Below are 26,958 nucleotides of genomic sequence, written 5' to 3'. Positions count from 1 at the left end.
TTTTCTAGGACATCTTCCACTCACAAGAGCAAAGAAATGTTTGAACAACAGATGTCTAGTCTTAGATATAAAAAATGATTGAATAAATTCTTTGCTATCATTTGTATATAATGTTACAATTTCTGAGTTTGAGCCGGCGACAGTGAGAGATCGTGCCCAAAAATTGGAAAATTTTGGCAGTGACAGACAATGTTGTGGTCAAAAGACGAACTCTTACGGTCCCCAGAGCATTTTTAAGCAGCAACAAAGACAGGTTGTGATGAAAAACAGGAACAGTTTTTGGAAGCAAAGAAGAGCATGTTGCTGCCAAAACATTTGGCATCAATACATTTCACAGCGGCCTGTAGTGATGAAAACTGCCACAGCCAAAACTGTTAACAGCAACTTATTGACTTTTGGCAGGGACAGAAGTTTCCGCTGGAAGTGTTTTTCATGTAGTCTTAACTAGCACAAACTATGCTGTCACGTCATCAAATTTTCATTTAGAAAGTTTCCTTCACTATCTGTCACTCATCTCACCAGGCACTCTTCTCAAATTTTATTAAAAAAGGAAATATCTCATACCTCTTTTCCGATCTCCTGATTAGTGCCACTGCTATCTCACAACTGCTCTTCCTCTCCTGATTAGCACCTTATTCTCTTAATTTAAAAAAAATGAAAATACCTTACCAAATGTTAAAAAACTTGAAAAAATTACCATGCCTCTCTCCCTCCCTCCCTCTCTTTCTTGCATGCAGCAAATATGGGTTTCCCCATGGATTCATTTCATGAGATGAGAAATGCAAAGAAAGCAGTCAAATGAGACAACAAAATCAGCAGTCTGGATAGAAAAGAAATTTTTAAAGTACCGGTACTTCTGAGTATTCTTAGATGAAGCAGTAGTATGTCATTCAGCAAGCAATGGTTAACGTCAGAGAGTCAGCAAGAGTCAGCAACTTCCATATATTAAACTAACTAAAGCAATAAAAAAAATGTATGTTTCTAAACTATTACTGCATTAAGAGGCAGATATATTTGTTCTCTCTTCCAAAAAGAATCTTGATTCAGCTTAGCAATCAGCTGGTACTTGAGCGAGCACAGTTATCTTCTGTCTCCTCTTGTTCATGAACTCAGCTTGTTGAACTCCAACTCGGAAGAAATGTTGAGTCCCAGTTGCTTTTTCCAATTTGAGTTGGTACTTATCATAGCCCTCCTATTCATAGAATGGCCAAGAGTAAGAACAAGAGAGCTGTTTGAAGTAAGCTCTACAATATAAACAACGCAATATTATGTGACATACAGCAACTGCATGAAAAATAAACTCATAATCCTTGGTTTTAGAAATTCCTATTAGCATGCACAATCCTGTTTGATTTATTCCAAGTCTAAAGTTTTTGGGCTAAGGACAAGGCCAAGTACAAACAGAAAATTGCCCGGAGTTTCTTTTAGAAGCATGCATCTAGAGTTGGCAGAATAGATAACCTACACTGGCTTTTATCCTAGCAAGCTCTTCAGCAGTGCATCCAATAAGTTCCTCCGCCACCTCGTTGAAAACTGTAACCCAAGCATCCCCTGAATGATCTGATATCTTGACTTCCATTACATATCTACAAAGTAGGAAATCAAACATTTAACATGGTGATCAAAAATTTCTTTTCATGACACAAAAATGTTCTTTATTCTTTGAGTTGCTTCCTCCTTTACCTTAAACAACACTGGACAATCGCATTGCATTTTTCACACCAATAACCAGAATCAACAGTTTCAGTCACCTTTTTGTGGCAGGTCTTGCATGCCCAGAACCACATTGTTTGGTTAGAAGAAATGTAAGTCACAAATACTTTTACATTGAAATAGACAGCCTGGCAACATAAACTTGCTTAGGACATTTGCTGGTGCATAAGAATAAAAGAATAAAGAAATTATGGCAACTTCTTTTGTAAATGCTGTAACAAGATAATACCTTTTCCTGACCTAGAGTTGGGTCATTAGTAATTTTCGAAAGGGGAACTTCGATTGAAGTAACATTTCCTTGATCAATCTTGTCAAAGTTGGACTTTGCCTTTGGTGTTGAATCATTGTCATCTACCTCTTTCACAATTGTTCCTTCTCCCAAGATTATCTCATAATCATTATCTGCAATTTTGTATTGTTCTTTTGTTGGTTTAAGAGTGCCTCCTGAAATATAGTAAGTCTTTCCTAATTTAAACTTAGGATAGAATTTCCTTGCAGCTTTATTGAACATGACAGCCCTTATTTTCTTATCCTGCACAAAAATCCAAGAAAAAAAAATTAATGAATGAATTAATAAAGCAAGTAGATAAATTAAATCCTTGAAAAAAAACAATCACTTACTTTCTTGTCTGCTAAAGTTACGTCAAAGACAAGCCATTTCCTTTGCTGTTATTATACGATCTCAAGTCGCCTTTCTGTTTAACTTGAAGCTCAATTTCCCAATCTGTTTTAGTAGCATCCAAGGAATCAAGAGCAAATATTCTTCTTGTCATAAACGTCCGTGTAGCAGGAATAGAACTGAGGGTTAGGAATACAAGAATGTGAGCTACATTAAGCTAGAAGAAATTTAAAGAATGCAAAGAAATGCATGAATGAATTTCTTGCTGGATTCGACATTTATATTATGTCTAGTGTAGACTGAACAAAGATAAAAAATTAAAAAACAAAAGCATGCCTTATTTGCATGCCTTATCAAAACAATGATTCTATTTCTAACCATGCTTTCATCAAGAAAAAAGGAAAGCTAACAAACATAAGCCTATTCTACAATATAATAAGAATGAAATAGCACATACCTCCCATGTGGTTCATCAATTTTGATCTCCATCTTGGTTGATGGTGCAACGACATCACAGCTTCTCACAATCAATGTTCTGAGATGAAATAAGGTTTAAACAATCAATGTTCTGATATGAAAACAAAAGTGTAATACTACAAATACTACAACATGTTGGTTTGATCCTTACCTAGCATCCAAAGTGTAATCAAAAATACGTATGAGGCAAAGGTTTTCAAGCATTCCTGAACGTACTTCCGCATGTGCTGGAAGCATTGCTTTAAGTTCCGTACTCCCATCACTCGCTGTGAATCTGCAAATTAAATATGTAGTCAACTTCTAAAAGCCAACAATTCCGTCAAATTTTGAGTGGATGAGGATTGCAAAATTATTGCCATGAATCAAAAATGTTATAAATAAACGCTTCATAGGATATATGCATTAGAAATAGAAAAATGCTCATAGTTGAAGAGAAATATATGATATTAGAGGGAAAACCACATTGACATGTCTAGAAAATATGGTGAACCTTCTAGTAGGAAGATGTAAACGGGAACAATTAATTGATCTTTTTCATGAAAGAACATGGGAATAATCACTCGATTCATTTGATGTGGGAAGGAAATGAAAGTTATACAAAGTAGGGAATAAGGTATATGAGTTTTTAGCATGATAAGTCTCAAAATAACAAGGTCACTGAGTTATAGCCTCTCCCAGCAAACCGGCAAGCAACAGTTCCACCAGTTCTTTCCAATAGAACAAATGGTTCCTATGAAAGCTTCAACGGTCAAATTTAAACTCTCATAACGTTTCACAACAGTCATAACATTCCATAATAGTGACTGTTGAAACGGATTGAAATAGTGAATCAGCTGAAACAAACTCAGTATTCTGGAAGCTCCTTCAATTTGAATTTTTAGATTAGTTACACTCAGTTACAATTTGCATTGCTTAATAGCTAGATTAGTTACACTTTGATCAAGTTCGAATGTGTATAAATACCTCCAATCTGTACAAAGATAAAGCAAGAAAATTGGAAATGAATTCAGCCTTTTCCTTCTCCCCTGTTTCCTGTTTTCACTCCTCATTTTCTAACATGGTATCAGAGCAGGAGTTAGAAGTTTGAGTGGTTATACAAGCTTCTGCCTTCTTCCTTCTTAGAGAAGTTGTAAGCTGTATCTATCATATCTTCTTGATTTGAGAATATCCAAAATGGCAGACGGAGAATCTTCAGCTCATGTCTCCCCTACCTATTCTTCGACTCATATCCCCTCCCCTTCTGAAGATCCAAACAGTCCATTCTTCCTTCATCACAGTGATAATGCTAACCTGCGTGATCACACCTCCTCTACAGGATCCAATTATCTCTCATGGAATCGATCTTCACATTGGCCATTTCCATCAAGAACAAGCTGGAATTTCTTGATGGAGCTATTCCTACACCAGAATTAGCTAGTCCTCTTTACTTGCCTGGTTGAGATTGCAACAATCTGATCCTTTCATGAATTCTGAACTCCATTTCAAGGAAAATTGCATCAAGTGTTCTATACATTAGTTCTGCAAAGAAAGTATGAGAAAAGCTAAAGACCCAGTTTGCACAACCGGGAAAATGTCAGAATCTACCATCTTCATCATCAACTTAGCTCGATTATGCAGGGAACACAATCCGTAAGTGATTATTTCACCCAACTCAATGCTATTTGGAAAGACTTATACAATTACAGGCCACTGCTTTCCTGCACTTGTGGGCATTGTACATGTAATGCGCTGGGAATTGTTAGTGAAGCTCAGCAAAAGAACTATGTATTCAAGTTTTTAATGGGGCTGAATGATTCATATACAGCATTAGAGGTCGGATAATTCTCATGAGCCCTATGCCCTCTTTAGATAAAATTTTTCATTAGTTTTACAAGAGGAGAGACAAGGCAACACGAACATCAGTGTTTCCAACTTCTGAGTCCTCTGCACTTCCTGCGGTTCATACAAAAAAAGATAAGTCTGAAATAGTGTGCTATCACTGTGGAAAGTTGGGCACACTAAGGAGAAATACTATAGACTGATGGATTCCCACCTAACTTCAATTTACTAAGATCAAACTTGAGAATCCTAATAGTGTTCCTTCAAATAAATATTTAGCAATCAAGTGATCACTCAAGCCAAGAAAGGAGTCGATCTCATCTCAGACAGCTCTCACTCAAGCTCAAATTCAGCAACTTATTGATCTTATCAATGCTCAATGCCTCATCAGTCCAAGCCATTACTACCTAACCCAACAACATCCACAAAAACATCAATACTTCATCTTCTCCAACATGGCAGGTACAACTTTTTCTTATACCTCTGTCATTACTATTCCTCTGCCCTCTCTGCCAGCCGAGAGAAATTTGAATTAGCCAATGAACAAAAAGCTCCATGATAATTGATACAGGAGCCATTGACCACGTCGTCTGCTCCACTTCCTTTCTTACCTCCATCACATGTGAAACACAAGCATATGTTCAGATGCCAAATAAAAACTAAGGTAAGGGTGACTCATATTGGCACTGTTAAATTATCAGAACTTTTAACACTCACAAATGTTTGTGTGTACCTTTCTTTACCTTTAATCTTCTCTCCATCAGTAACTCACTCAAATGCTTCCTTATGTCTTATTTTTTTGGAAAAATTCTGCTTCATACAGGACCTCTCTTCATAGATGATGATTGGACTTGCTAGAGTTCATTAGTGGTCTCTACTTCTCCTTCTAAGTCCCGCTGTCAATCAACCTCTTCTTTCCAAGTACATTTCATCTCCAAAAGTCAAGTTCTCAATGCTAATGCAAAACATACTTTTGATCTTTGGGATTTTATATTAAGACACTTATCCAACCTTGAATTTAATTCAATCCCATGTTTCTGATGTAAAGGGAAATGAATCAATACAATGTACTGTTGTCATTTAGCCAAACAAAAAAAAACCGTTTCATATGAGCAACTCTGTCACTTTTCTCCATTTGATTTAATACATTGTGACATATGGGGTCCCTATTCTCAAGTATCCATTCAAGGTCATCACTATTCTTAACTATAGTTATGATTATAGCCGAGTAACCTGGATATATCTTATGAAATTTAAATCTGATGTTAGATACCTTCTGCAAACCTTCATTCACTTAGTTCAAACTCAATTCAATGCCAAAGTGATACAAATTAGAACAGATAATGGCATGGAATTCCATATGCCCCGAGTTTTATAGTTCCAAAGGATTACACATCAAAAAACTTTGTTTATACTCCACAACAGATGGGATAGTGGAACGAAAACATCAGCATCTTCTTACTATTGCTAGAGCCCTTCTTTTTCAAGCATCACTTGCAACTAAATTTTGGGAGATGCTGTCTTAACAGCAACCTATCTAATCAACTGAATACCCACTCCTACACTCAAAAACAAGTCTCCATATGAAGTCCCTTTTTGCTTCCATTCCTTCTTACACTATCTAAGGTATTTGGATGTTTATGTTTTGTTTCCACTCTCAAACACAACAGAACTAAGCTTGATCCTAGAGCTAGGAAATGTGTTTCCTTGGGGTATCCAGCAGGGTTAAGGGATACAAAGTTTATGACCTAGAATTCAGTCATATATTATTTCAGAGATGTAATCTTTCATGAATCCACATTCCTTTCCAGAGTTCTAGTACGAAAGAGCTTGTACTTTCTCCACTTCGTCGAACTGGTCTTACCCTCTAGCTTTACCAGACATTACACCTTACCAGACCACTTCAATCAAGTAGAAATGGACCATTCATCTCATTCCCCAGCACTTAGTTCTACAAATTTAAATGTGTCCAAATGAGTCACCTCCTCCACAAATTGACACCATGGCACTGACATTCCTCTCAGAAGATCAAGCAGATCAGAGTTCCACCAAACTATTTAAAGGACTACCACTGCAAATTAGTCACAATTACATCTACTGAACACCCAAGTTCATATTCCACCGTCCACTCCCTACACAAGCATTTATCCTACAACACCTTTCATCATCCCACAAAGCCTATACACTCTCCCTCTCTCAAACAAGATCCTAAAACCTATACTGAAGCCATGACTTCTCAGCATTGGAAAGATGCAATGAAAGCTGAAATAAGAGCTCTAGAGGAAAATGGAATTTGGACTATTACCACTTTACCTCGGAAAGAGAGTTGTAGGTTGTAAGTATGTTTACAAACTAAGCTCAATTTAGATGGGATAATTGAAAGATATAAAGCGAGATTGGTAGCTAAAGGCTGCACACGAAGAAAGACTTTGATTACCAAGAGACTTTTAATCCTGTAGCAAAGCTCACAACCATTAGAGTATTCCTCGCCTTGGCGGCAATTCATAATTGCATTTGTGCCAATTGGATGTCCACAATGCATTTCTTCATAGGGAGTTAGATGAAGAAATTATATGAAACTACCACCGGATTTTCAGATTAAGGGGGGTCATCCAACAAGAAATTGGTTTGTAAACTATACAAATCCATTTATAGCCTCAAGCAAGCTTCTCGGCAATGTACTCAAAATTCTCCTCTTCCCTCATTGCAATTGGTTTTCAGCAATCAAGTCTGATTATTCCTTATTCACAAGAAGTGATGAGCATGGATTCATAGCTCTTATAGTCTATGGGATGATATCATTGGGGGAAGCAATAGTTTGACAACAATTAAGTCAATCAAGGCATATTTACAACCCAATTCAAGATCAAAGACTTGGGTACTCTGAAATACTTTTTGGGGCTCGAAATTGCAAGATCAACTGCTGGTATTCACCTATGCCAAGGAAGTATGCTCTTTGAATCCTTGAAGATATTGGACTTCTCGGCAGCATACCGGTCACAATTCCAATGGAAATCAATCACAACTATCACATTCATCCAAAGATTTATTGGTTGATGTTACAAGTTATAGAAGATTGGTTGGCAAACTCATTTTATCTAACAATTACCATGCCAGACATAACGTATGCGGTAAATGTTTTAGCCAATTTATGGATAAAGCAACACAAATCCATCTACATGCAGCTCATAGAGTTCTGAAATACTTAAAGGGCTCTATAGACAAGGTATAATGTTTTCCTCTCAATCTCCTCTTCACCTTAAAGCCTTATAGTGATTCGGATTTGGGCATGATATCCAGAACAAGAAGATCTGTCACAGGCTTTTGCATCTTCATTGGAAACTCATTGGTTAGCTGGAAGACCAAGAAACAAGCCACTATTTTCCGATCCTCAGCAGAAGTAGAGTACCGGGCCTTAGCTACACTAGTTGTGAGATTGTCTGTTAATTGCCCTGCTAAAATTTTTTAAGATAGATTATCCAGCGGTACTTGCTGTATTGGTGATAATCAAGCAGCACTTCACATCACCAAGAATACAATCTTCCATGAGAGAACTAAACACATAGAACTGGGACTGCCACTTTGTCAGAAAAAAGGTTCTAACAGGAGTTCTAACCCAAGCATATTGCTTCAAAGTTTCAACTGGCAGATATGCATACAAAATCATTGCCTGCTTGCCACCTTTCATTTCCTATTATCCAAGTGGGCCATTTAAACATCCCATACATTCTTGAGGGGGAGTCTCAAAATAACAAGGTCACTAAGTTACAGCCTCTCCCAGCAAACCGGCAAGCAACGTTCCACCAGTTCTTTCCAATAGAACATCGGTTCCATGAAACTTCAACGACCAAATTTTAAACTCTCATAACGTTTTACAACAGTCATCAACATTCCATACAGTGATTTGAAACGGATTGAAACAGTGAATCAGCTGAAACAAACTCAGTGTTCTGGAAGCTCTTCAATTTGAATTTTAGATTAGTTACATTTAGTTACAATTTGACATTGCTTAATAGCTAGATTAGTTTACATTTGATCAAGCTCGAATGTGTATAAATACCTCCAATCTGTACAAAAATAAAGCAAGAAAATTGGAAATGAATTCAGCCATTTTCTTCTCCCTGTTTTCTGTTTTCACTCCTCATTTTTTAACAGGTCTAGGAAAGGCCATTAGAAGGAAGAATGGTGATAGGTCCAACAATCCTAGAGTACGAGGAAAAGATTTGTAAAGAGCCCAGTTGTCACATCTCAGTTATGACACTTCCCTAAGAATTGCTGCCAAGTTTTAGCACAGCAAGGCAATTTGGCAGAGCACGATATTCAGTTTTAGAACTTGGAGTTCTCAAAACCATCAAGGTTCCTGAAAGAGGCCCAACAACAGCGAAAACTTCTAACCTGATGAGGCTATATGGTCCGTGCAAATAAAGTTACTCTTAGATATGACCTATTTACTTAGGTCTCCAATAAACCAAAACATGACATATCACTAACAGCTTCTAGGAGTATAGGTTTGCAATTAATAGTTTAGTTCAAAAGCCATTGCTGAGATGCTTGCTATATTATATTTTGCTCTATGGGACTGATGTTTTGTCAGGATTATCAATAAGATTCCCTAAATTCACCATTATTCCAGTTGGAAATGACCCTGAGTTGGCAACCCCTGTCCCGGGATCATGAGTTGCAAATTGATAGGCTTCATCAAGCATCTGATGTACCTTCTAAGACAAGATAAACTGAAGAAAGGGAACTAGATGTCTTTTATCCATAAAATTGAGAACAGGCTATCCGGTAGGAGAGATGAATCCTTATCCACAGATGGTGGATTAAATACTAGTGAACTCTGCCATATCAGGTTTTGGTTCAGCTAGGTGGCCAGCTAACATGCCTGCAGCAAATACTTTTTCCTAGCTTGTTTATGTTGGTTGATGATAAGCTCGTCTCTGTAAAAGATGTTTCCAGATGGGATATGAAGACCACTTTCTTACAGTAATCAAAATCAGGACTGTTGGGGTTGAAATTTGGCTTGAGGGTGACCACGCCAGAGGAATCCGAGAAGCCGCCAGCCAGGACGGAGAATGGGAGCCACTTTTTTTGAATGGCCTTTTTCACTTACCGAGGGCCTTTCCCTACCCCCTTTTTGTAGGGTGAGGGTCTCGGCCGTTACCTGAAGTCTCGAGCCGAGTTGTGATCAGCTGGTCATTAGCTAGAGGCGGCGTAAATCAACGGAGATCAATCCGACGGGCAAAGGATTCGGAAGATATCTTTCCATATTTGTTTGATCTGCAGGATCTTCGGCGGGATTAAGGTTGACAGGGCCGAGGTCGGCCTGGCCTCTGGCCGAGGTCGGCTCGACTCTTAGCGGGGCCGAGGCCTGGCCTGCTCGGCTCTGAGTCATCTCGGTAGGGATTGGGTGGTTCCACGCTGGAGTAGGACGATCCATTTTGCCTCCCATCATTTGCCCTCCGACTTCCCGATTTTGAGTTGTTCTTTAGCTCAATGCGAAGGAAGTACTGAGTTGTCGATCGTCCTGTGTTGCAGCCAAAATGTTCGTGAAGGTGTATGTGCCAAGTGGGGTGCACCTCTCGTACCAATTGGAGCTAATGGCTTTAAAGCCAAGCTTCTCGAGCCGAGTTTGGGGTGATTTAAGCTGCCACGTCATTCCAAGCGAAAGCGGTTGCGGGAGTCTTCAATGTGTTGTGCGCGTGCTTCCTTTTAAGGCATTACCTGATGGTAATGCGAGGGGCCAATCATCAATGCCCCGCCCCCAAGGCGGCCATCATGATGATCGGCCTTTAACACCATAATCCGAGAAGATCTACTAAGGGAGCTATTGGGTCTGCCATGTGGCATGATCTGGCCGCTTGGCCACTCGAGCAGGCCGATCAGAGCCGTTGAGGTAAGCTATATAAGGCCTTAGAGAGGCCCTAGGGCCCCTATTTGACCTCCATCGCTCTCACTCTTCTTCTTCCCGGCCGTCATTATCATCATCCTCAAGCTTTTCTTCAAGCATTCTTGGTGCTTTCCGACAAGTTTTGCAGCAGATTTCTCTTCTACATCTTCGGTTTTCGTCGGTCCTCTTTTTCCAGTTGTCTTCTCCGGTGAAGTCTTAGGTAGGTGTCTTCTTCCTTCTCGTTCGCTCGGAGGGTTATTCCTCTTTTCCATCTTCTTTTCCTTCGTCTTCTCCTCCTCTTTCTTTGGTTTTCTGTGAGCAAGGTGAAGTCCTTGATGTCGGATGCAATGGGCTCGCATGCAGGAGTTCCTAAGCCCAGCGCGGGTCCATCCCGAGCTCAGGCTTCTTCGGATGCAGAGGAAGTTGAGCTCAAGCTGGACCATGATCCGAGCGGGATTGGCTCGAGTTTGACCGAAGAGGAGCTGGGCCTGGTTCAGGCTCGGTTCTTCTTCCTGCGTGAGTTTACTTTTGAGCTCCCAGGGCCCAGGGCTCGGGTCACCGACCCTCCCCGAGGTTGGATCGGAGCGTATGTGGAGACGCTCCAAGCAGGGCTAAGGTTTCTCTTCATGGATTCGTGAACAAGCTTCTGGCGACTTATCGCCTTGTTCCTGCACAGCTCGCTCCAAATTCATGGAGAATGATTATCAGCTTCCTCTCCCTTTGTCTTGCTCACGATCTCCCCACCTCGGTAAACGTCTTCCAGGGTTGCTTTATGTTAAAAGCTAGCCCTGCAGACAAAAGGTGATAGTAATTCTCTTTTTGGAGAGGTTGTACACTCTTCCAAGATGCTCCTTCCTCCATTCATGGGTAGAAAGATAGATTTTTCTTCCTTACCTCCGAGCAGTCATGGGGGTTCGACCCAACCTGGGGCTTGCCGTTGACCACGGTGAACAACAAAGCCCCCAAGTTGTCATGATCCGAGCAGAAGATTCTAGACAAGTTGCTCGGACTGGGAGGAACTACGAAGCTTCCCGACCTGCTCAGCGAGGAGGCCTTGTTAAACATCGGCCTGAGCTCGACTCGTCCCGAGGGTAAGGGCAACGTGGTCATTTTTCTTTCCTTTTCTTTTCTCCTTTCTCATACTCGATTTTCATTAAGGTTCATGCTGTCAGAAATTGCAGAAATGGTTTTCAGCAATGAGACCTTAATGGCTAAATATAACAAGAGGGCGGCTGCCTCAAGTGGAGCTCGGCCTGAGCCAAGGTCGAAGAAACCAAGGGCTGCATCTCTCTCCGGTGCCATGCCGGGCGAGCCCGCTCATGTCAACACGACTGGACTTACTCAGCCGAAGAAAAAGAAGTCCCAAGGGCCCGAGGCAACGAGGGCTTTACCGACCAGGGCCGAGGAGCCTTCACCTGGAACCAAGAAGGCCCTACCAATCGAGGCCGAGCAGCCCCTAGCAACTGAAGGAGCTCAAGGAGGGGCCACAATGGAACAAGCGGTCACAGCGCCTGGCGGCGGAACTCGGAGGGCCCGCAAGGTCATCCAATTGTGCAGATCAGGTCCTGAGCTGAGGAGTTGGCTCGGGGTCCCGGCTTTTTGTAGGGTCCCGACCTCTTCCGAGGCCTCGAGCTCATCACGAGCTAATCTCGCTCCCTCCGAGCCCGAGAGGACGCCATTCTTACCCAAGAATCATCTGTTCGAGGACGATTCGGCCCTCGAATCTGGCAACATCACTCGTGAGGTCATCCGTTGCACCCTGCTTCTGGCCAACCTGGCTCGGCAGGAGCAGATGGGGATCGGCGAGTTCGTCGATCAAGCATATTCCGTTGCTGTCCAGGTGAGTGATGCCATACTTTGGTTTTTATATTTTTTCTAAGTGCTCGACCTCGGCTAATGCTTTGTTTCTTGTGCTAGCACCTTCACGTGGTCGATATGTTGGTGACCGCCGCATCCAACTACCAAGAACGGGCGAAGCCGTATCCATCGAGAATGGAGGCCGCCAAGCGATGGAGGCAGGAGGCCAAGGAAAAGGCAATAACTGTCGAGCAGCGGCAACAAGGAGCTGAGGAGAGGGTGAAGTTGGTGGAAGCTTAGATCAAGGCTGGGCTCACTCGAATTTAAGAGATGGAGTTTGAGCATGACCAAACTCATTTGGCACTCCGAACCGTAGAAGATCACATCTCCAAGCTCAAGGCTGCACTGGCCGGCCAGAAAAATGAGGCCGGAGTTCTGAGGCTGAAGGCCGAGCAGCTTGAGAGGTTGGCCGAGGAGCAGGTCCGAAAGGCCATCCAGAGCTACCGCCAGCCTGAGGAGTACTGGGACGAATTGGTGGAGGAGGCAACTGATGGCCTAATCCGGGGTTTCGAAAACTACCGCGATCAAGCCCAGTGACTCTTCCCTGAGGTCGACTTCAGCGGCCTTCGTCCACTTCTGTCTGGAGCTGTCGAGGTAGTAATCGCGTCTGAAGTGAGCAAGCTCGCTGAGGCGCACGAGCTCGTCACTGACATGGTAGACGGAGATGCTACTGAGGTCACTGCTGAGGTTGGAACTGAGGCTGCCCAAGCTGCCCAGCTCTACCCTTTTTACTTGTTTTCTTTTTCTTTTCTTGTCATAATTGTGAGGTCGGCCACTTAGGCCTTTTTGTAGTCGACTATTTTTGTATTCTATCTGACCTCAAGGTCGGCATCTTTTAAAATCGGCCTTTGGCCTTTTAATATCAATGAAGTATACTTTTTCTGGCACTTTGTGTTTTAAAGTTTCGCTAAGTGTTTGAGCTCGTCTTGCTTTGGGTCTTTTAGGTAGAAGGTCGTCATAAGTCGCCTTTTGGCCTTGTAGATCTTTTTAGGTTTTAATTTGGGTGCTCTAATTAACGTCGAGGCGCTCTCAAATTTTTTCTGAGATCAAAGGAGCCTCTTCGGCTTGCGGTCGACGCAACAGGGCGCTCCGAGCTCGAGCCGGGGCATCGTACCGCGAGCCAAAGAGGCTTCCTCGACTATAGGAAACAACCGAAGCGTGTCAAACCAATCAAGGCATTTCAAGGACATTTCAAAGAAGTCCTCGAGGATTGTTTTCATTAATAATACATTCTGAGATTTCTAGAATTCCATCTTCAAGGAACTAAAGTTCCATCCAAAGATTCCAACTTGTAAACCCCGGGCCGTTGGACCCGGGCGACTCGATATGGTTCTTCCCAATTCGGGACGAGTTTTCCTTGTTCCAAAGGTCGGAAGACTTCAGTCTTCCTTAGAACGAGGTCGCCGACCTTGAATGACTTAATCTTGACTCTAGAGCTGTAGTACTACATCATTTTTTGCTGGTACCTCACCATTCGGATCTGAGCAGCTTCCTTATTTCCTCAAGGAGGTCTAGATTGCTCCAGAGCCACGCCGAATTAGTCGTGGCATTGACGCCTTCAACCTGGGGCGAGGGTAATCCGACCTTAAGGGGGATGGCCGCCTCCATACCATAAGATAGGTTAAAGGGCGGCTCTCCGGTGGGAACTCGAAAGGTCATCCGATAAACCCACAAGACATTGTAAAGGTCATCTGCTCATTGCCCCTTTGCTCGGTCCAATCTGGCTTTGAGTCCTTGCAAGATGGTTCAGTTGGTCACTTTCGCTTCCCCATTGGTTTGAGGATGATCCACCGATGTGAAGCAATCGTTAATACCGAGCTCAGAGCAGAACTCCCTGAACCGAGCATTGTCGAATTGACGGCCATTATCAGATATGATAACTCGAGGGAGTCTGAACCTACAGGTTATCATTTTCCAGATGAAGCTCTACACCTTCGGTTCGATGATTTGGGTAATAGGCTCTGCTTCGACCCACTTCGTGAAGTAGTCAACGGTGACAATAAGAAATCTTCTTTGTCCTGTAGCTGGACAAAAAGGCCCCAGTATATCAATTCCCCATTGGGCAAATGGCCATGGAGAACTGATTGGCGTCAATGGGACTGAAGGTCTACGTTGAACATTGGCATGGCGTTGGCACCGATCGCATCTTCGGATGAAATCCGCCATGTCCTTTTGTAGTATGGGCCAATAGTATCCTTGCAACAGAATCTTATGTGCCAAGGCTCTGCTTCCTTAATGGCTCCCGCATATTTCTTTGTGCACTTCTCACATCGCATAGTCGGCCTATGAGGGGCGGAGATATTTGAGGAGTGGCGATGTGAACGACTGGCAGTACAGCTTACCTCCATACATGAGGTACCGAATCGCTTGGTGTTCAATTCGTCGGGCTTCAAGCTTATCCGCAGGGAGGACTCCGTTTTGTTTAAGTGGATCCATCCAGCTCGGCTCGGTCTCTATGCATAGGACTGGTTCAGGGTCTTTTGTACTTGGTGCCTTCAGGTACTCGAGAAAGTGGTCTTCGGGAGCTTGGCCGAACTGGACGTCGCTAGCTTTGACGCAGGTTGGCCCTCGCATTCTCCGATCTGGGAATGTTCTGAAAGTCGAGGTGATGTTCCATACCTTTTGGAGGTATTTCATCATTGACGACTCCGGAACTTCGAAGTCCCCCGGACTTGGCTCACTCCCAGCTGGGAATCGCTGAAAACTTTCAGGCGGCAGATGTTGAGCTCTTTTGCCAACTTTAGCCCTACAATTAGCGCTTTATATTCTGCCTCATTATTGGAAATGAAGAACGCGAAGCGCAAGGCCTGCTCTGCTACTACTCTATCCGGGCTAGTGAGGATGAGGTCTGCGCCACTGCCCTCCGAGGTCGAGGAACCATCAACATATAGGATCCATGGCTATCTAGGAGCACCTTCGTCTTCCATGTTGAGCTCGGCTTGAGGGTCGTCCAACAAGGTGGACTCTACCAAGAAGTTGGCAAGCACTTGTGCTTTGACCGCCGGCCTCGGACGGTACTCGAGGTCAAATTCTCCGAGCTCGACTGCCCACCATGCAACCCTTCTGACCCAGTTAGACCACTGCAAAACTTGCTTTATAGGTTGGTCGGTTAGCACTGCTATGGTGTGCGCCTGAAAGTAGGGTCGAAGCCTACGAGCTGAGGTAACGAGTGCGCAGACCGTCCTCTCCAACTTGGAATATCTGGTCTCCGCATCTTGCAGAATCTGGCTGGTGTAGTATATAGGCCTCTAGCATTTTTCTTCTTCTCGGACCAGTACTGAGCTCACTGCCATCGGGGAGACTGCGAGGTACAGGTAGAGAAGTTCTCTGCACTGGGGCTTTATGAGTAAAGGGAGAGAGGCGAGGCAGCGCCTGAGCTCATCAAAGGCTTGCTAACACTCCTCGTACCACACGAAATCCTTCGACTGCTTGAGGACCTTGAAGAAGGGGAGGCACCGCTCTGCCGACCTGGCGATGAATCTTCCGAGGGCTGCTATCCGACCAGCGAGCTGCTGCCCCTCCTTAATTGTCATCGGTGGTGTCATTTCCTACAATGCCCGGATCTTCTCGGGGTTCACTTCACTTCAATCCTTCGTTGCGTCACCACGAAGCCGAGGAACTTTTCAGAGATAACTCCAAAAGTGCACTTTGTAGGATTAAGTTTCATTTAGTACCTCCGAAGGGTGGAAAATGCCTCATCCAGATCGGCAATATGGACTAGCATGTCGTCCATATAGACCTCTATGTTCTGCCCGATTTGATCTTTGAAGATCTTGTTGACGAGCCGCTGATAAGTTGCCCCGGCATTCTTCAATCCGAAAGGCATGACCTTATAATAATAGAGGCTTTTTTCAGTAATGAAGTATGTCTTCTCCTCGTCTTCTAGTGCCATCTGGATCTGGTTGTACCCTAAAAAAGCATCCATGAAGGTCAAGAGCTGATGTCTAGAGGTAGCATCAACAAGCCGGTCAATCCCTAGGAGAGAGAAGCTGTCCTTTGGGCAAGCCTTGTTCAGATTGGTGTAGTCCACACACATGCACCACTTTCCATTAGCTTTTTTTACAAAAACAACATTAGCGAGCCAATCAAGATAAATGACCTTCCTTATGAAGCCGGCCTTGAGGAGCTTGTCCACTTCTTCGGCCACTGCTTGCTGTCGATTTGTTGTGAGACTTCACTTCTTCTGCCTGACAGGCTTGTAGGTTGGGTGCACCTTAAGATGGTGGACCATTACCTCAAGATCTATTCCAGGCATATCAGCAAGCAACCAGGCGAACATGTCCGCATTGGCCCGAAGGAACTCGATTATACAAGTTCACATATCTGCATCCAGACCAGATCCGATCTGCACAATCTGCTCGAGTCGGTCATCCCTCAAGGAAATGCAGAGAAGGCATTCTCCAGGCTCACCTCGTTGTTTCCTTGGTTCATCAAGTACATCCAGCCCCTCAATGGGTAGTGTTTGAGCCGAAACCTCGGCTGGCTGCTTGCCCTTGAGTGCAGTCATATAGCATTGCTTAGCTGTTGCCCGATCTCCTTGGACTTCACCGACCCCTCGACTTGTAGGGAACCATATGAGTAGGTGGTAGGTAGAGACCATAGCTCGGAGGGCGTTTAGCCCTGGTCGGCCAAGGATGGCGTTGTAGGTCGAGCTGACATGGACCACGAGAAAGTTTAACTTTACAATACTTTCTCAGGGCGCACGCTAGGCCATGACAGGTAAGCTGATAACCCCCTCTACCGGTACGAAATCTCCTGTGAATCCAACTAGAGGAGCGCTCATCCTCTTCAGTTGTTCTACAGTCATTCCCATCCCTTGGAAGGCATAATAAAATAAGATATCTGAAGAGCTTCTATTATCCACTAGAACTCTTTTTACATCAAGTTTGTAATAGTAAGGGAAATAGCTATAGCATCATCATGAGGGGTCTCAACACCCTTTAAATCTTCATCAAAAAATGAGATGACTTTTGAAGTGCATGGATGTCTTGAGAAAGCTCCTCCTTGGCTCGACGCTTCAGGTGCCTCTACTTGCCCCCCACCAATGGTGTTGATAATGCCGCGATAGGTCAGTTGTCGCTCTGCTCCTCAGGCAGCTCTGGGTTCTGTTCCTCGGGCTCCCTCCTGTTAGCTTGATCACGGACGAACTGACCCAACCATTCTCGACGGATGAGTGCCTCGATCTCATCATGGAGCTGGCAGCAATCCTCCGTATCATAGTCGTGATCTTTGTGGAAGCAACAGTACTTCTTCGAGCACTTTCGTGACTCTGACGATCGCATCCTCAGTGGCGGTCGGAGATAGCCCTGCCCCTCGATCTCCATGAGAAACTCCACTCAGGTGGATGTGAGGGGAGTGTATTTTCCAAACTTCTAGAGGGGAGACCTTAGGCGAGCCGGGCTCTTAGGCCGAGGAAGATTTTTCTCGCGTCGGAGGGATCTACTCCTTGGTCGGCCGCACTCCTCATGGCGCTTTTTCTGCATCTTGGAAGGCCGTTTGGCTGCTTCCCGCCACAAGGCCATGGCTTCCTGAGCCTTGGCATACTTTCGAGCTTGGGCCAGCATCTCCATAAAGTTGGTGGAGAAGTTCTTCTCGATGGAGAAGAGAAACTTGTAGAACCGAGCACCAGTCAATGCTGACATAGCGATGGACTGGTCGAGATCGCAAACCTCCTATATAGCCGAGGTGAAGCGATCAATATAATCTTTTAAAGATTCTCCCTCCTTCTGTTGATGTGGAGGAAATCTGAGGTCCGGCGCTGACGCCGGCTAGCCGCCAAATGAGTTGCAAACTGCCTGCCCAGTTGCTCAAAAGATAGAATCGAGCAGGGCCTCAGCCCGAAGAACCAAAGACGAGCTGCCTTACGGAGAGTTGCCGGGAAGGCCCTGCAAAGTAGGACGTCTGTGGCCCCTTGGAGTATCATGAGGGCTTTGTAACTTTCCAAATGATCCAAGGGGTCGGACGAGCCATCATACGGCTCGATTTGCAGCATCTTGAACCTCGAGGGGATCGGCTCATCAGCGATCCATCGAGAAAATGGAGACTCAGTTGTGAATTCGAGATCGGCGTCGTGCTTCAGGCCTTAGTCTCGAAGCGCCTGGATCTGTCACTCCAACTTCTCGACTTTTCTATCGAGCTCGATGATGGACGGGGCTCCTATTGCAGCTCGGCATGGGGTGGACCCCGCCTCCGATGATTGTTTCCATGCTCGGAGATTCAGACTTTGGCACAAGCTCTCTGAGTGATGGCTACGCGACAAACCCTCCTAGCTTAGGGATCGAGCTCGGTAGGAGCTTCGACAGTGGCAACGCTCCCTTTCGTTGGCCATCGTGCGCTACCTGGCCAGAGAATGACGTCGCGATCGCCGTCTTAAGGACTCGCGCCCGCGAGGAGGGGGTGCAGGCTTGGCTCCTGCCTACTGCAAGCCTTAAATGGCCACGGTGAGCATTTGGACTTGCTGGACGAGAAGATTAAACTACTCTCGCTGGACCTGAGAAATTTGATCCATTGGTTCCGTAGGAGGTGGGCTTGTCGGGTTACCCCCGCACGCATTGTGATGATCGCAGCGGAAAGATATGCGCGGGGTCGTTCATCTCATGAATGTCCTAGAGAACGTAGATTTCAAAAAAATTCGGAGTTCTCTAATTCAGAAAAATATGAAATCTTAAGAAAAGATTAAAATTACTAACTTGATTAATTTCAAATCTACTATTAGGAATTGTAAAGATCCTATCTTTACCTTTGAGTGGGTAGATCTTCACCGCTCTGATGATCGCTGTATTTGGTTCGCTTGAAGCTGCACAAGCGCCCGGCCTCTACAGGTATCCACATGAGGTCGATTGCTTCAAGCTTCTTGATCTCACAGGGTTGCTAGCTCTCTTGCAAAGATCGCTTTTGATGACTGATTTCCTCTCTCTTTCAATCAACTCTTTAACTGCTTTGAGAGGAAGAAGAAGGAGAAAGAAGAAGGACGAAGAGGAACAAGAGCCTGCGCCTCCTTTTCTTCTTTTTTTTTCTTCTTCCACACCCCATACTTAATTCTTGCACACTCCTTACTTAATTCTTCCACACCCCTTACTTAAAAGGAATTGGAGAGAATCAAGGAGAGGCAACAGGGCCTCTCCTTGTGCCGTGTGTCAAGCCAAGAAGGGAAGGAGGAGGGGCGGACACCCCTCCTCTTGTGGCATGGGGAACCAAAGTAGGAAAGGAGGGGGACGCCCCTCCTTCCTTTGGGCGTGTGACAAGGAGGAGGGGCGTCCACCCTCCTTGTTTTCTCCCTTGTTTTGGCCTGCATGAAGGAAGGGATACTCCCTTCCTTTCATACTTAAATTTTCTAATCTAATTAGAAAACATGTGGTCCTTCTTGATTAATTGAATCCTAATCCAATTAGGACCCAATGTGTCCTCCTAATTGATTCATGTGAATTCTAATCCAATTAGGATCCAAATTGGACTTCATGAATTAAGTTCCTTATCTAATAAAGAGTTCTAATTAATTAGGACTTCTCATCCTTATCCAATAAAGTTTAATCCTAATTGATTAAGCCCAATTGAATCAATCAAATTGCAATCAAATTGCAAATTCTTCTTCTTTAACTCACTAACTCTTAGTGGTTTAAACCAATAATTAATCAAATTGACAATTAAGATCTATTGCGATTCTAATCGCAATCCAACCGTCAGAATGATCAAAACCTCTAATGTGTGTGATCCCATAGATTCTATTCTGTCTGGTTGTGAGATATATTGTGATCTCCATCATAATATCATTGAAACTCCTTTCAATGGGTTGAAACAATTTCAACTCTTCTCTTCAGGGTTCAATGATCATCAAGTGAATGCCTTCGAGTCTCACAATCCACTAGTGATACCTAGCAGCAGATAGTGACAACCCAGCAGAATGAAATAGATGAACCTCTAGGTGCAGTTAGCGTATGATACAATACCTCTATCGTGGATCCCGACAAAACAGAGGTTATGGATAACTCGTCAAACCTCATCGTTTGTCATATATCAAATTTATTTAACTCAAGTTTGAGATTAGAAAACTCTTTTTCCAAAACTACCCAGGCCAAGGTCTTTTGAACTTAGTCCCATAAACCACACAGAGTCACAACTATCTATCAAGGTCGATAGATCCCATCTAGATGCAACTCTAATCCGACAGTGAACTACTGCAGCCAATTTGCACCATAAGGATCCGTATGGATAGGGCCCATATTTATGTGCTCGTCAAACTACAGCAAACTTACTGTGATTAGCTGAGGCATCGCAGGTCTAAGTACTAGTCATACAACTGCAGCATCAAGTAAATTACTGACGAGTAGATAGACATCCAAGTGACTTCTTACTTTGGTCACGCTCAGTACCCTTATTCTCTAACAAGCACTGGCACAATCACTTCAGTATCCCCACACGGTGGACTGAAGACTCGTCCATCAAAGAAAGTGATCTGTGCACTAATATTATCGGATCGATCATCGTCCTTCGTGATGATCCATCGATCAGGAGCAGTTTAGAAATTAATTCCCTAATAATACATGTCTTAAATTCTCAACTCTTGAGAATATGTATTATCATCTTATTAATTTCTAGAACGATTCATGGACACATAATAACATGAATGAAAAAATGCCCAATTTTATTATTAATAAAAAAATCAAGTATAAATTTATGTCCCAGAACAATTATAACGTGTCTGCCAAAATTGCTTCTAGGGCATACTTCTAATAGGGCTTTGGAGCGAGTTGCGGAGAATTGATGCCCGGTGCCTCGAGGCATTAGAAGCTCTTCGACTCCTCAACCTCATGATCACGACTCAGGCTCTCCTTCTAGCGCCAGATGTTGGGGTTGAAATTTGGCCTGAGGATGACCATGCCGGAGGAATCCGAGAAGCTGCCGGCTGGGACGGAGAATGGGAGCCACCTCCTTCGCACCGATGTACCTGCACAAAGCCTTAGCCCGGGTTTTTGGTGAAAACCCTCAAATGGCTAAGTTAGAGTTGATCAGAGTTTTTGGGAAAAGTTTTTGAATAGCCTTTTTTACTTACTGAGGGCCTTTTCCTACCCCTTTTTATAGGATGAGGGTTTCGGCCGTTACCTAAAGTCTCGAGCCGAGCTATGATGAGCTGGTCATTAGCTGGAGGCAGCGTGAATCACGAAGATCAATTCCGCGGGCGGAGAATACGAGAGATATCTTTCCAGATTTGCTTGATCTGCGGGATCTTTGGCGGGATCAAAGTTGACAAGGCCGAGGTCGGCTCAGCCTTCGGCAGGTCTGAGGTCGGTCTGGCATCTGGCCAAGGTCAGCTCAGCATTCGGCGGGGTCCGGGGTCGGCTCAACTCTTAGCAGGGCCAAGGCCTGGCCTGCTTGGCTCTAAATCAGCTCGGCGGGGATTGGGTGATTCCACGCTGGAGTAGGACGATCCATTTTGCCTCCCATCAAGGACTATTGATTATGATTTAACAAATGAATACTCTGCCTTCATAAGTTTGCTTTATTTGTTTCAACCAGGTTCAGCTCAACTAGGACCTGATATAGCGTTTTCGTGATAGATCACAGATGATTTGGTTGCTGTGAAGAGCTATTACAGCTGTCATAATTTTGGACTTCTAATGGATGGATTTCAAAATATTTTGGAAGTTTCAGCTCCTAGTGAAGTTCAGATTTTATCTTGGATTGCAACCAGAGGCTAGTTATTGACTTGTTTTCAGAATTCATATATTCTCTAGCTCTAATTTTACTAGAAAAATTCTGCTGCCGTTCAAAGTTCAGCATCAGTTTTCTGGATGCTCTGAATCTCTACTCTCCATGCGGACCTCATGGAGAAACAGGAGTAGTAGTAAGTGAATTTGAGCTGCTTCAGAGGGTGAGATGGACTTGGTGTATCATCCCGGAGCCCTTCTTCTTCACTTCCCCTTCTTCTCCGCTTCCTCTATCTTTTCTTTCAGCTTCTTGTTTTTTGTTCAAGACGCTGGAGAGCATTGTGATACTAAACAACCTTTGCTTTGATGGCAACTGCTACTGGTGGTGGGGCAAATAGGTTCCTACCAGTGTTACCAAAATGTATGAAATTTTCAAGTTCTTATTGGTTGATTGTAAATTGGGGTACTCTTAATAATGGATTGAGGCACCAGCTAATGCATGGTATGTATTATGGCTGATACCTGACACACACTTTAAAAGGGATAGCATCAGTGTTTCCATGCAGAAGAAAAAGCAGATTCTAATCTGATCTAACAAAATCGGGATATGATTTTAGTGGCTAAATTGGTGGGGAAAAATAGGAGAATTTTCAAGCAGAAATCAGCTTCAGAGGGTGATCCTATCAAAGATGTAATGAGATATTTGGGAAAATGGGCTACTTTGACTGCTCCTGGCATATCTTTGGCTTTATCTAAATGCAAACAAAGCTTGTTTATCAAAATTTGATAGCTGTCAACAGTAAAAATCCCCTCCGGATTGCTAGCCAAGAGAAGAAGATAATTATTTAAAGCAGCGGGGATTTCAGATACGTTGAATCCAGCTATAAGTTAACAACACAATAAGCTGAATTGTTTTTGACAAAACATAAAAGAGCGTATATTCATTTTCTGTTCATTACTCTCTCCCTCTCCATTTCCCTTTTTTTTTTTTCCTTATATTCTTCGCATCTTTGATGCTATTAGGGCCCAGGGAAGGAGCCGGTCCAAACGTAGGTTTAGACAAGATTTTCTTTTCAAGTGTTTCCTGTTTTATTTAGTTTGTTTTCCACCAGAGATTACACAGGTCGTGATAGCTTGAGAAGATGAGAAGAAATAATCCCTCGTGTCAGTCGGGTTGCTTCGGTTGGAAACAAATATTAAACATCATCAAGGCGGGGAAAAGTGGAGTGGAGGGAGAGGAAGAACTCACAGATATTCGCTAACCATATCGTGAACGGAGTCAAGATCGATCACTTTGTTCAGGTCAAGCACCTGAACAACGATATCTTCGACGAAGACCACATCAGCCTTGTCTAATAGTTTGCATATCCCGCCCCCCGTCGCAGAGAACGTGGACGCCAACATTTCCACCAGAAGATCATTTTCCTTGGTCTCCATTTTCACCATGCCAACCTCTGTATCATCCCTATCTTGCTCTGGATCACCTCTTACCCTTTCCCCATTAGATATCATTTCAAGAGGTTTTCCATCCTTAACTTTCTTTTTCTTCTTTGGGATGCCATTGTTTTCAAATCTCATCTCAGAAGGCAGCAGTGAAGAATCACATGGCTGGAAAGTTACCCTGTTCATAACAATTATCACATAGAACTCCATAAAATAAAAAAAGACTATTTCACAGGGCAGATATCCAATGCAAACCTTGCAGATTCTAGGCCTTCACTGATGGCATTGATCTTCCTTTTCTTTTCCTCATCAACTGCCGCAGCACCTGTTTCAGCATTCCCTTCTGCAGGCTTAGAATTCCCATCTTCCTCTTCGCTTTCCAGTGATCCATGGATTGTTGAATCACCTAATTTACTGTTCCCATCAGCAGTCTTAGTAGAAATTTTCTTTCTTCGGAAAAAAGATATCGGGAAGCCATCTTTCTCTTCATTTTCCAATTCCATGGAGCTCTTAGACTTGACAACAGGCTGGCATCGAAAATCATCATCACCATCATCAATAAATTCAGATTCATACTTATCGTAGCTGCTTGAATCCTCTTCACCGATGTCCTCCCCATATGAATCACTAATAGAGTCAACCGAGCAAATTGTCAGAAAGTGAGTAGCTTTTGAAAAATAGAGTTCAAAAAAATTGGGCTTTAAAGAAAAAATGAACCCAAATCAGATCAAGAAAGTAACCTTTCATCCCCACCCATGAGAATCTTAGGACGAAGAAAGTAACCAGAGAGGTGCACACTTCTTTCCCCAAGAACTGAGAAGATGACCTTGCCATCCTCCTCGAACTCGAGCTCCAAATGGCATGTCTCAACCACATTAGGAATCAAGCTGCACAGTAAGATGGGGCTTCTATTGCCGACAATGCATTGCAGCACGCTCTTCGTCACCGCACTGCCACTCCCCAATGTTGCCTGCATGAACCACCATTTACATGTTCCATTATAAGAAACAAAGTCAAGAAACAACACTCAAGCAGAAAGTGGGAACTATGATCAAAACAAAAATTCTTAAAGCAGGAAAGAAGCGACTTTATGGGCATTTGTTAAAGCATTTATAGACATGAATAAATAATTATGGAGAAATTAAAGATGAATAACTTTAAAATGTGGCTCTGCTGATAACACAATTATGTGGATTACTTGCTATCCATAATTAGCATGCTTTCGAAACCATGTGCATTTACGAATGCAATATGATGGTTTAGATAGTATGAAGTTTCAGAAGTAGCTCTGTTTCCTCAAAAATATTATTATTATTTAGAAGCATGGAAGTTTCTCTATCTTTTTTATCAACAAGTATGGGAGTTTCTTGAGTCTAATATCTCGGCCAATGCTGCTATCAATATATTAAATCCTATAGGTTGGCGCCTTTGATTTTTTATAGATTTAGTTTTTCCCTTTTTCCAAAAGAAAAGGAAAAAAGGGTAGCATTTGATCAATAAATCTACTCTTGATGGCATGACTACACTTGTTAAGCTGCATGGCATTTGCTAAAATTATGCACACCTTCCAATTTTATAAAACAAGACAAAAACAGACTAATTATCCTATTATGTTATGTCATCAAATGTATCCTACTGGCAGTTTATGTGCAAGGGTATGCTGATTCGACCATCGAGCCATAACCCATTCGCAAGGCACACAAAGATTTTTTTGCCATTTAACTGGAGAGGATCCTAACTCTTTGTATTAATACCAGCGTCCTATTTTTCCTTCTAGGATAGTTGGCCAAGCTCTTCGCTCTGCACACTGGCTTGTCACTAAATTTTGCTGTCCAATGATAGTTGGCAGTCTTAATTTCTACTTCTCCACAAAGTAGTGCCACATTTTTCTCTTGCTGTAAGTTTGTTAGTAGCTATGGTAACATTCGGCAATAAAAAAATAACAATATTTATTTTCCAAAAAAAAAATACTTAAAGTGAATTTGAAATCTAAATAGCAGTTCTACTGCAGCAGTAGCTAAATAACTATCTTTGCACACATTGTGTTTTTCAATTACTTCTGCATATAGTTAGACTTAGGGTGAAGTCAGGAATTTTCGACAGAGGAGGGCCAAACATAATATGTTATTGCAACAGAATATATTTAATCAAAAGGACATAGAAGTTTCTGTTGACGTGTAAACACAAAAATATATAATGAATATTTTGAGCATGCGTGGACAAATGGAAGAGAAATTATAAGTTAATCATTCATGGTTGATTATTACACAAGTCAAACTCTGTAACGAAGAAAAAAGAATTACAAATAAGCAGGAAGACTTAAAACAGAGAAAGGAAAAAGCCAAAAATCCCTCACCACCACAAAACCCAGTCCTCTTATAGTTGAAGTATAGAGGTCTAAAATCCTTATGGGATGAAAGTATGTGAAAAGAAAAACCGAGAGAATGTCTAACCTCACAGGATTGTTTTGAAAGTTTATGAAAAAAAATTTCCAGACATCCGGGCGACACGATGACATACCTGGCAGATACGAAGTCGTCCCTGAAAATCGTTGAGAAGATGCATGTAATGGTTTCCGGGCTTTACTTCAACCCCTGCAAGCAAAAAAAGAGAATAAAAAAATTTAAAATGTCTATAAAAAAAGAACGTCCGACCATAAGAAAGGATCAAACATTGAGTGGAGCAGTTCTATTTTTTGGAGGAAAAGAAGAAGTTTTACCCCAGAAAGCCATTGCTCGGAATGGGGAAGGGGAAGGGGAAGGGGAACGGGAACGGCCCTTTGCTATTGGATGTAGGCGGTCGCTCCTTCGCCTCGTAGTAAAAAAATCGCGTTTTTCTTGCTCCATTGGAAGGTGAGAACCGAGTTCATGGGCTTGCTGGCGCCAGCCAGATGGCACCTATCACCCGATCCCATCAAGTCTCTCGAGGGCAATTAATTGGTGCTACATCAGCCGGTAGATCTCCCGCAGTGGCTTTTAACTAAGTATCACTCCATCTCTTTTAAGGCAATTAATTCTCATAACAAAGATTTTTAACACTTATGCCATCAACAAATCTTTTTTCTTAGTAAATTCTACACTCTTTTTATTGATCTAATTTTCATCAATTTTCTGTCAGTTTGGATGGTTGATTATGTTGTCCACGAGGATGATGGGGAAGCTAAAGAGTTTGGAACCAATCTAGACTGTGAATATATATTAAGAGAATCAGGACAAGTTTGCATGTTCTTACTAGGATGCTACCATCAGCCGTCATATCTTGGAAGGCATATTCCTAGATATAGAACAAATATCAATGGACTTTACTGATGGAAAATATATCAGACACTCGACCTCAAACAAGGCCGGTGATGTAGATGGGGAGGTGCTGAAACTTGGGAATGATGGCAGCTGAATCTTCTTTTCTCCTTTTTTTTTTTTCAATAGTGGCTGGGGTTTTTCTTGCGGATACGAGGAAAAAGATGACAGAATGGCTAATTGGGGTTCAATTGGCTCAAT

General features: G+C 43.0%; 1 protein-coding gene across 2 annotated transcripts; it reads right to left on the bottom strand.

The window, feature by feature from the left end:
- Window positions 1–836: 836 nt before the first annotated feature.
- Window positions 837–26,443, bottom strand: LOC103718047 (peptidyl-prolyl cis-trans isomerase FKBP53-like). Of its 2 annotated transcripts, none has more exons than XM_039121659.1 (12): window positions 26,181–26,443; window positions 25,982–26,055; window positions 24,202–24,431; window positions 23,717–24,088; window positions 23,268–23,639; window positions 2,961–3,083; window positions 2,790–2,867; window positions 2,335–2,511; window positions 1,943–2,245; window positions 1,684–1,841; window positions 1,466–1,586; window positions 837–1,192 (listed from the first exon to the last, which is right to left on the bottom strand). In XM_039121659.1, exons 1-8 carry the CDS (start codon window positions 26,305–26,307, stop codon window positions 2,352–2,354), a joined length of 1,536 nt encoding a protein of 511 aa, XP_038977587.1. In that variant the 5' UTR covers window positions 26,308–26,443; the 3' UTR covers window positions 837–1,192; window positions 1,466–1,586; window positions 1,684–1,841; window positions 1,943–2,245; window positions 2,335–2,351. The 2 variants fall into 2 exon arrangements, with proteins under 2 accessions (XP_038977587.1, XP_026664635.2); XM_026808834.2 differs by having other exon boundaries at window positions 1,684–1,766.
- Between the last annotated feature and the right edge of the window lie 515 nt (window positions 26,444–26,958).

The sequence above is a fragment of the Phoenix dactylifera genome, unplaced genomic scaffold (assembly GCF_009389715.1).
Source record: "Phoenix dactylifera cultivar Barhee BC4 unplaced genomic scaffold, palm_55x_up_171113_PBpolish2nd_filt_p 001174F, whole genome shotgun sequence".
In the NCBI taxonomy this organism is placed as follows: Eukaryota; Viridiplantae; Streptophyta; class Magnoliopsida; order Arecales; family Arecaceae; genus Phoenix; species Phoenix dactylifera.
This window is presented reverse-complemented; position numbering and strand designations above follow the sequence as displayed.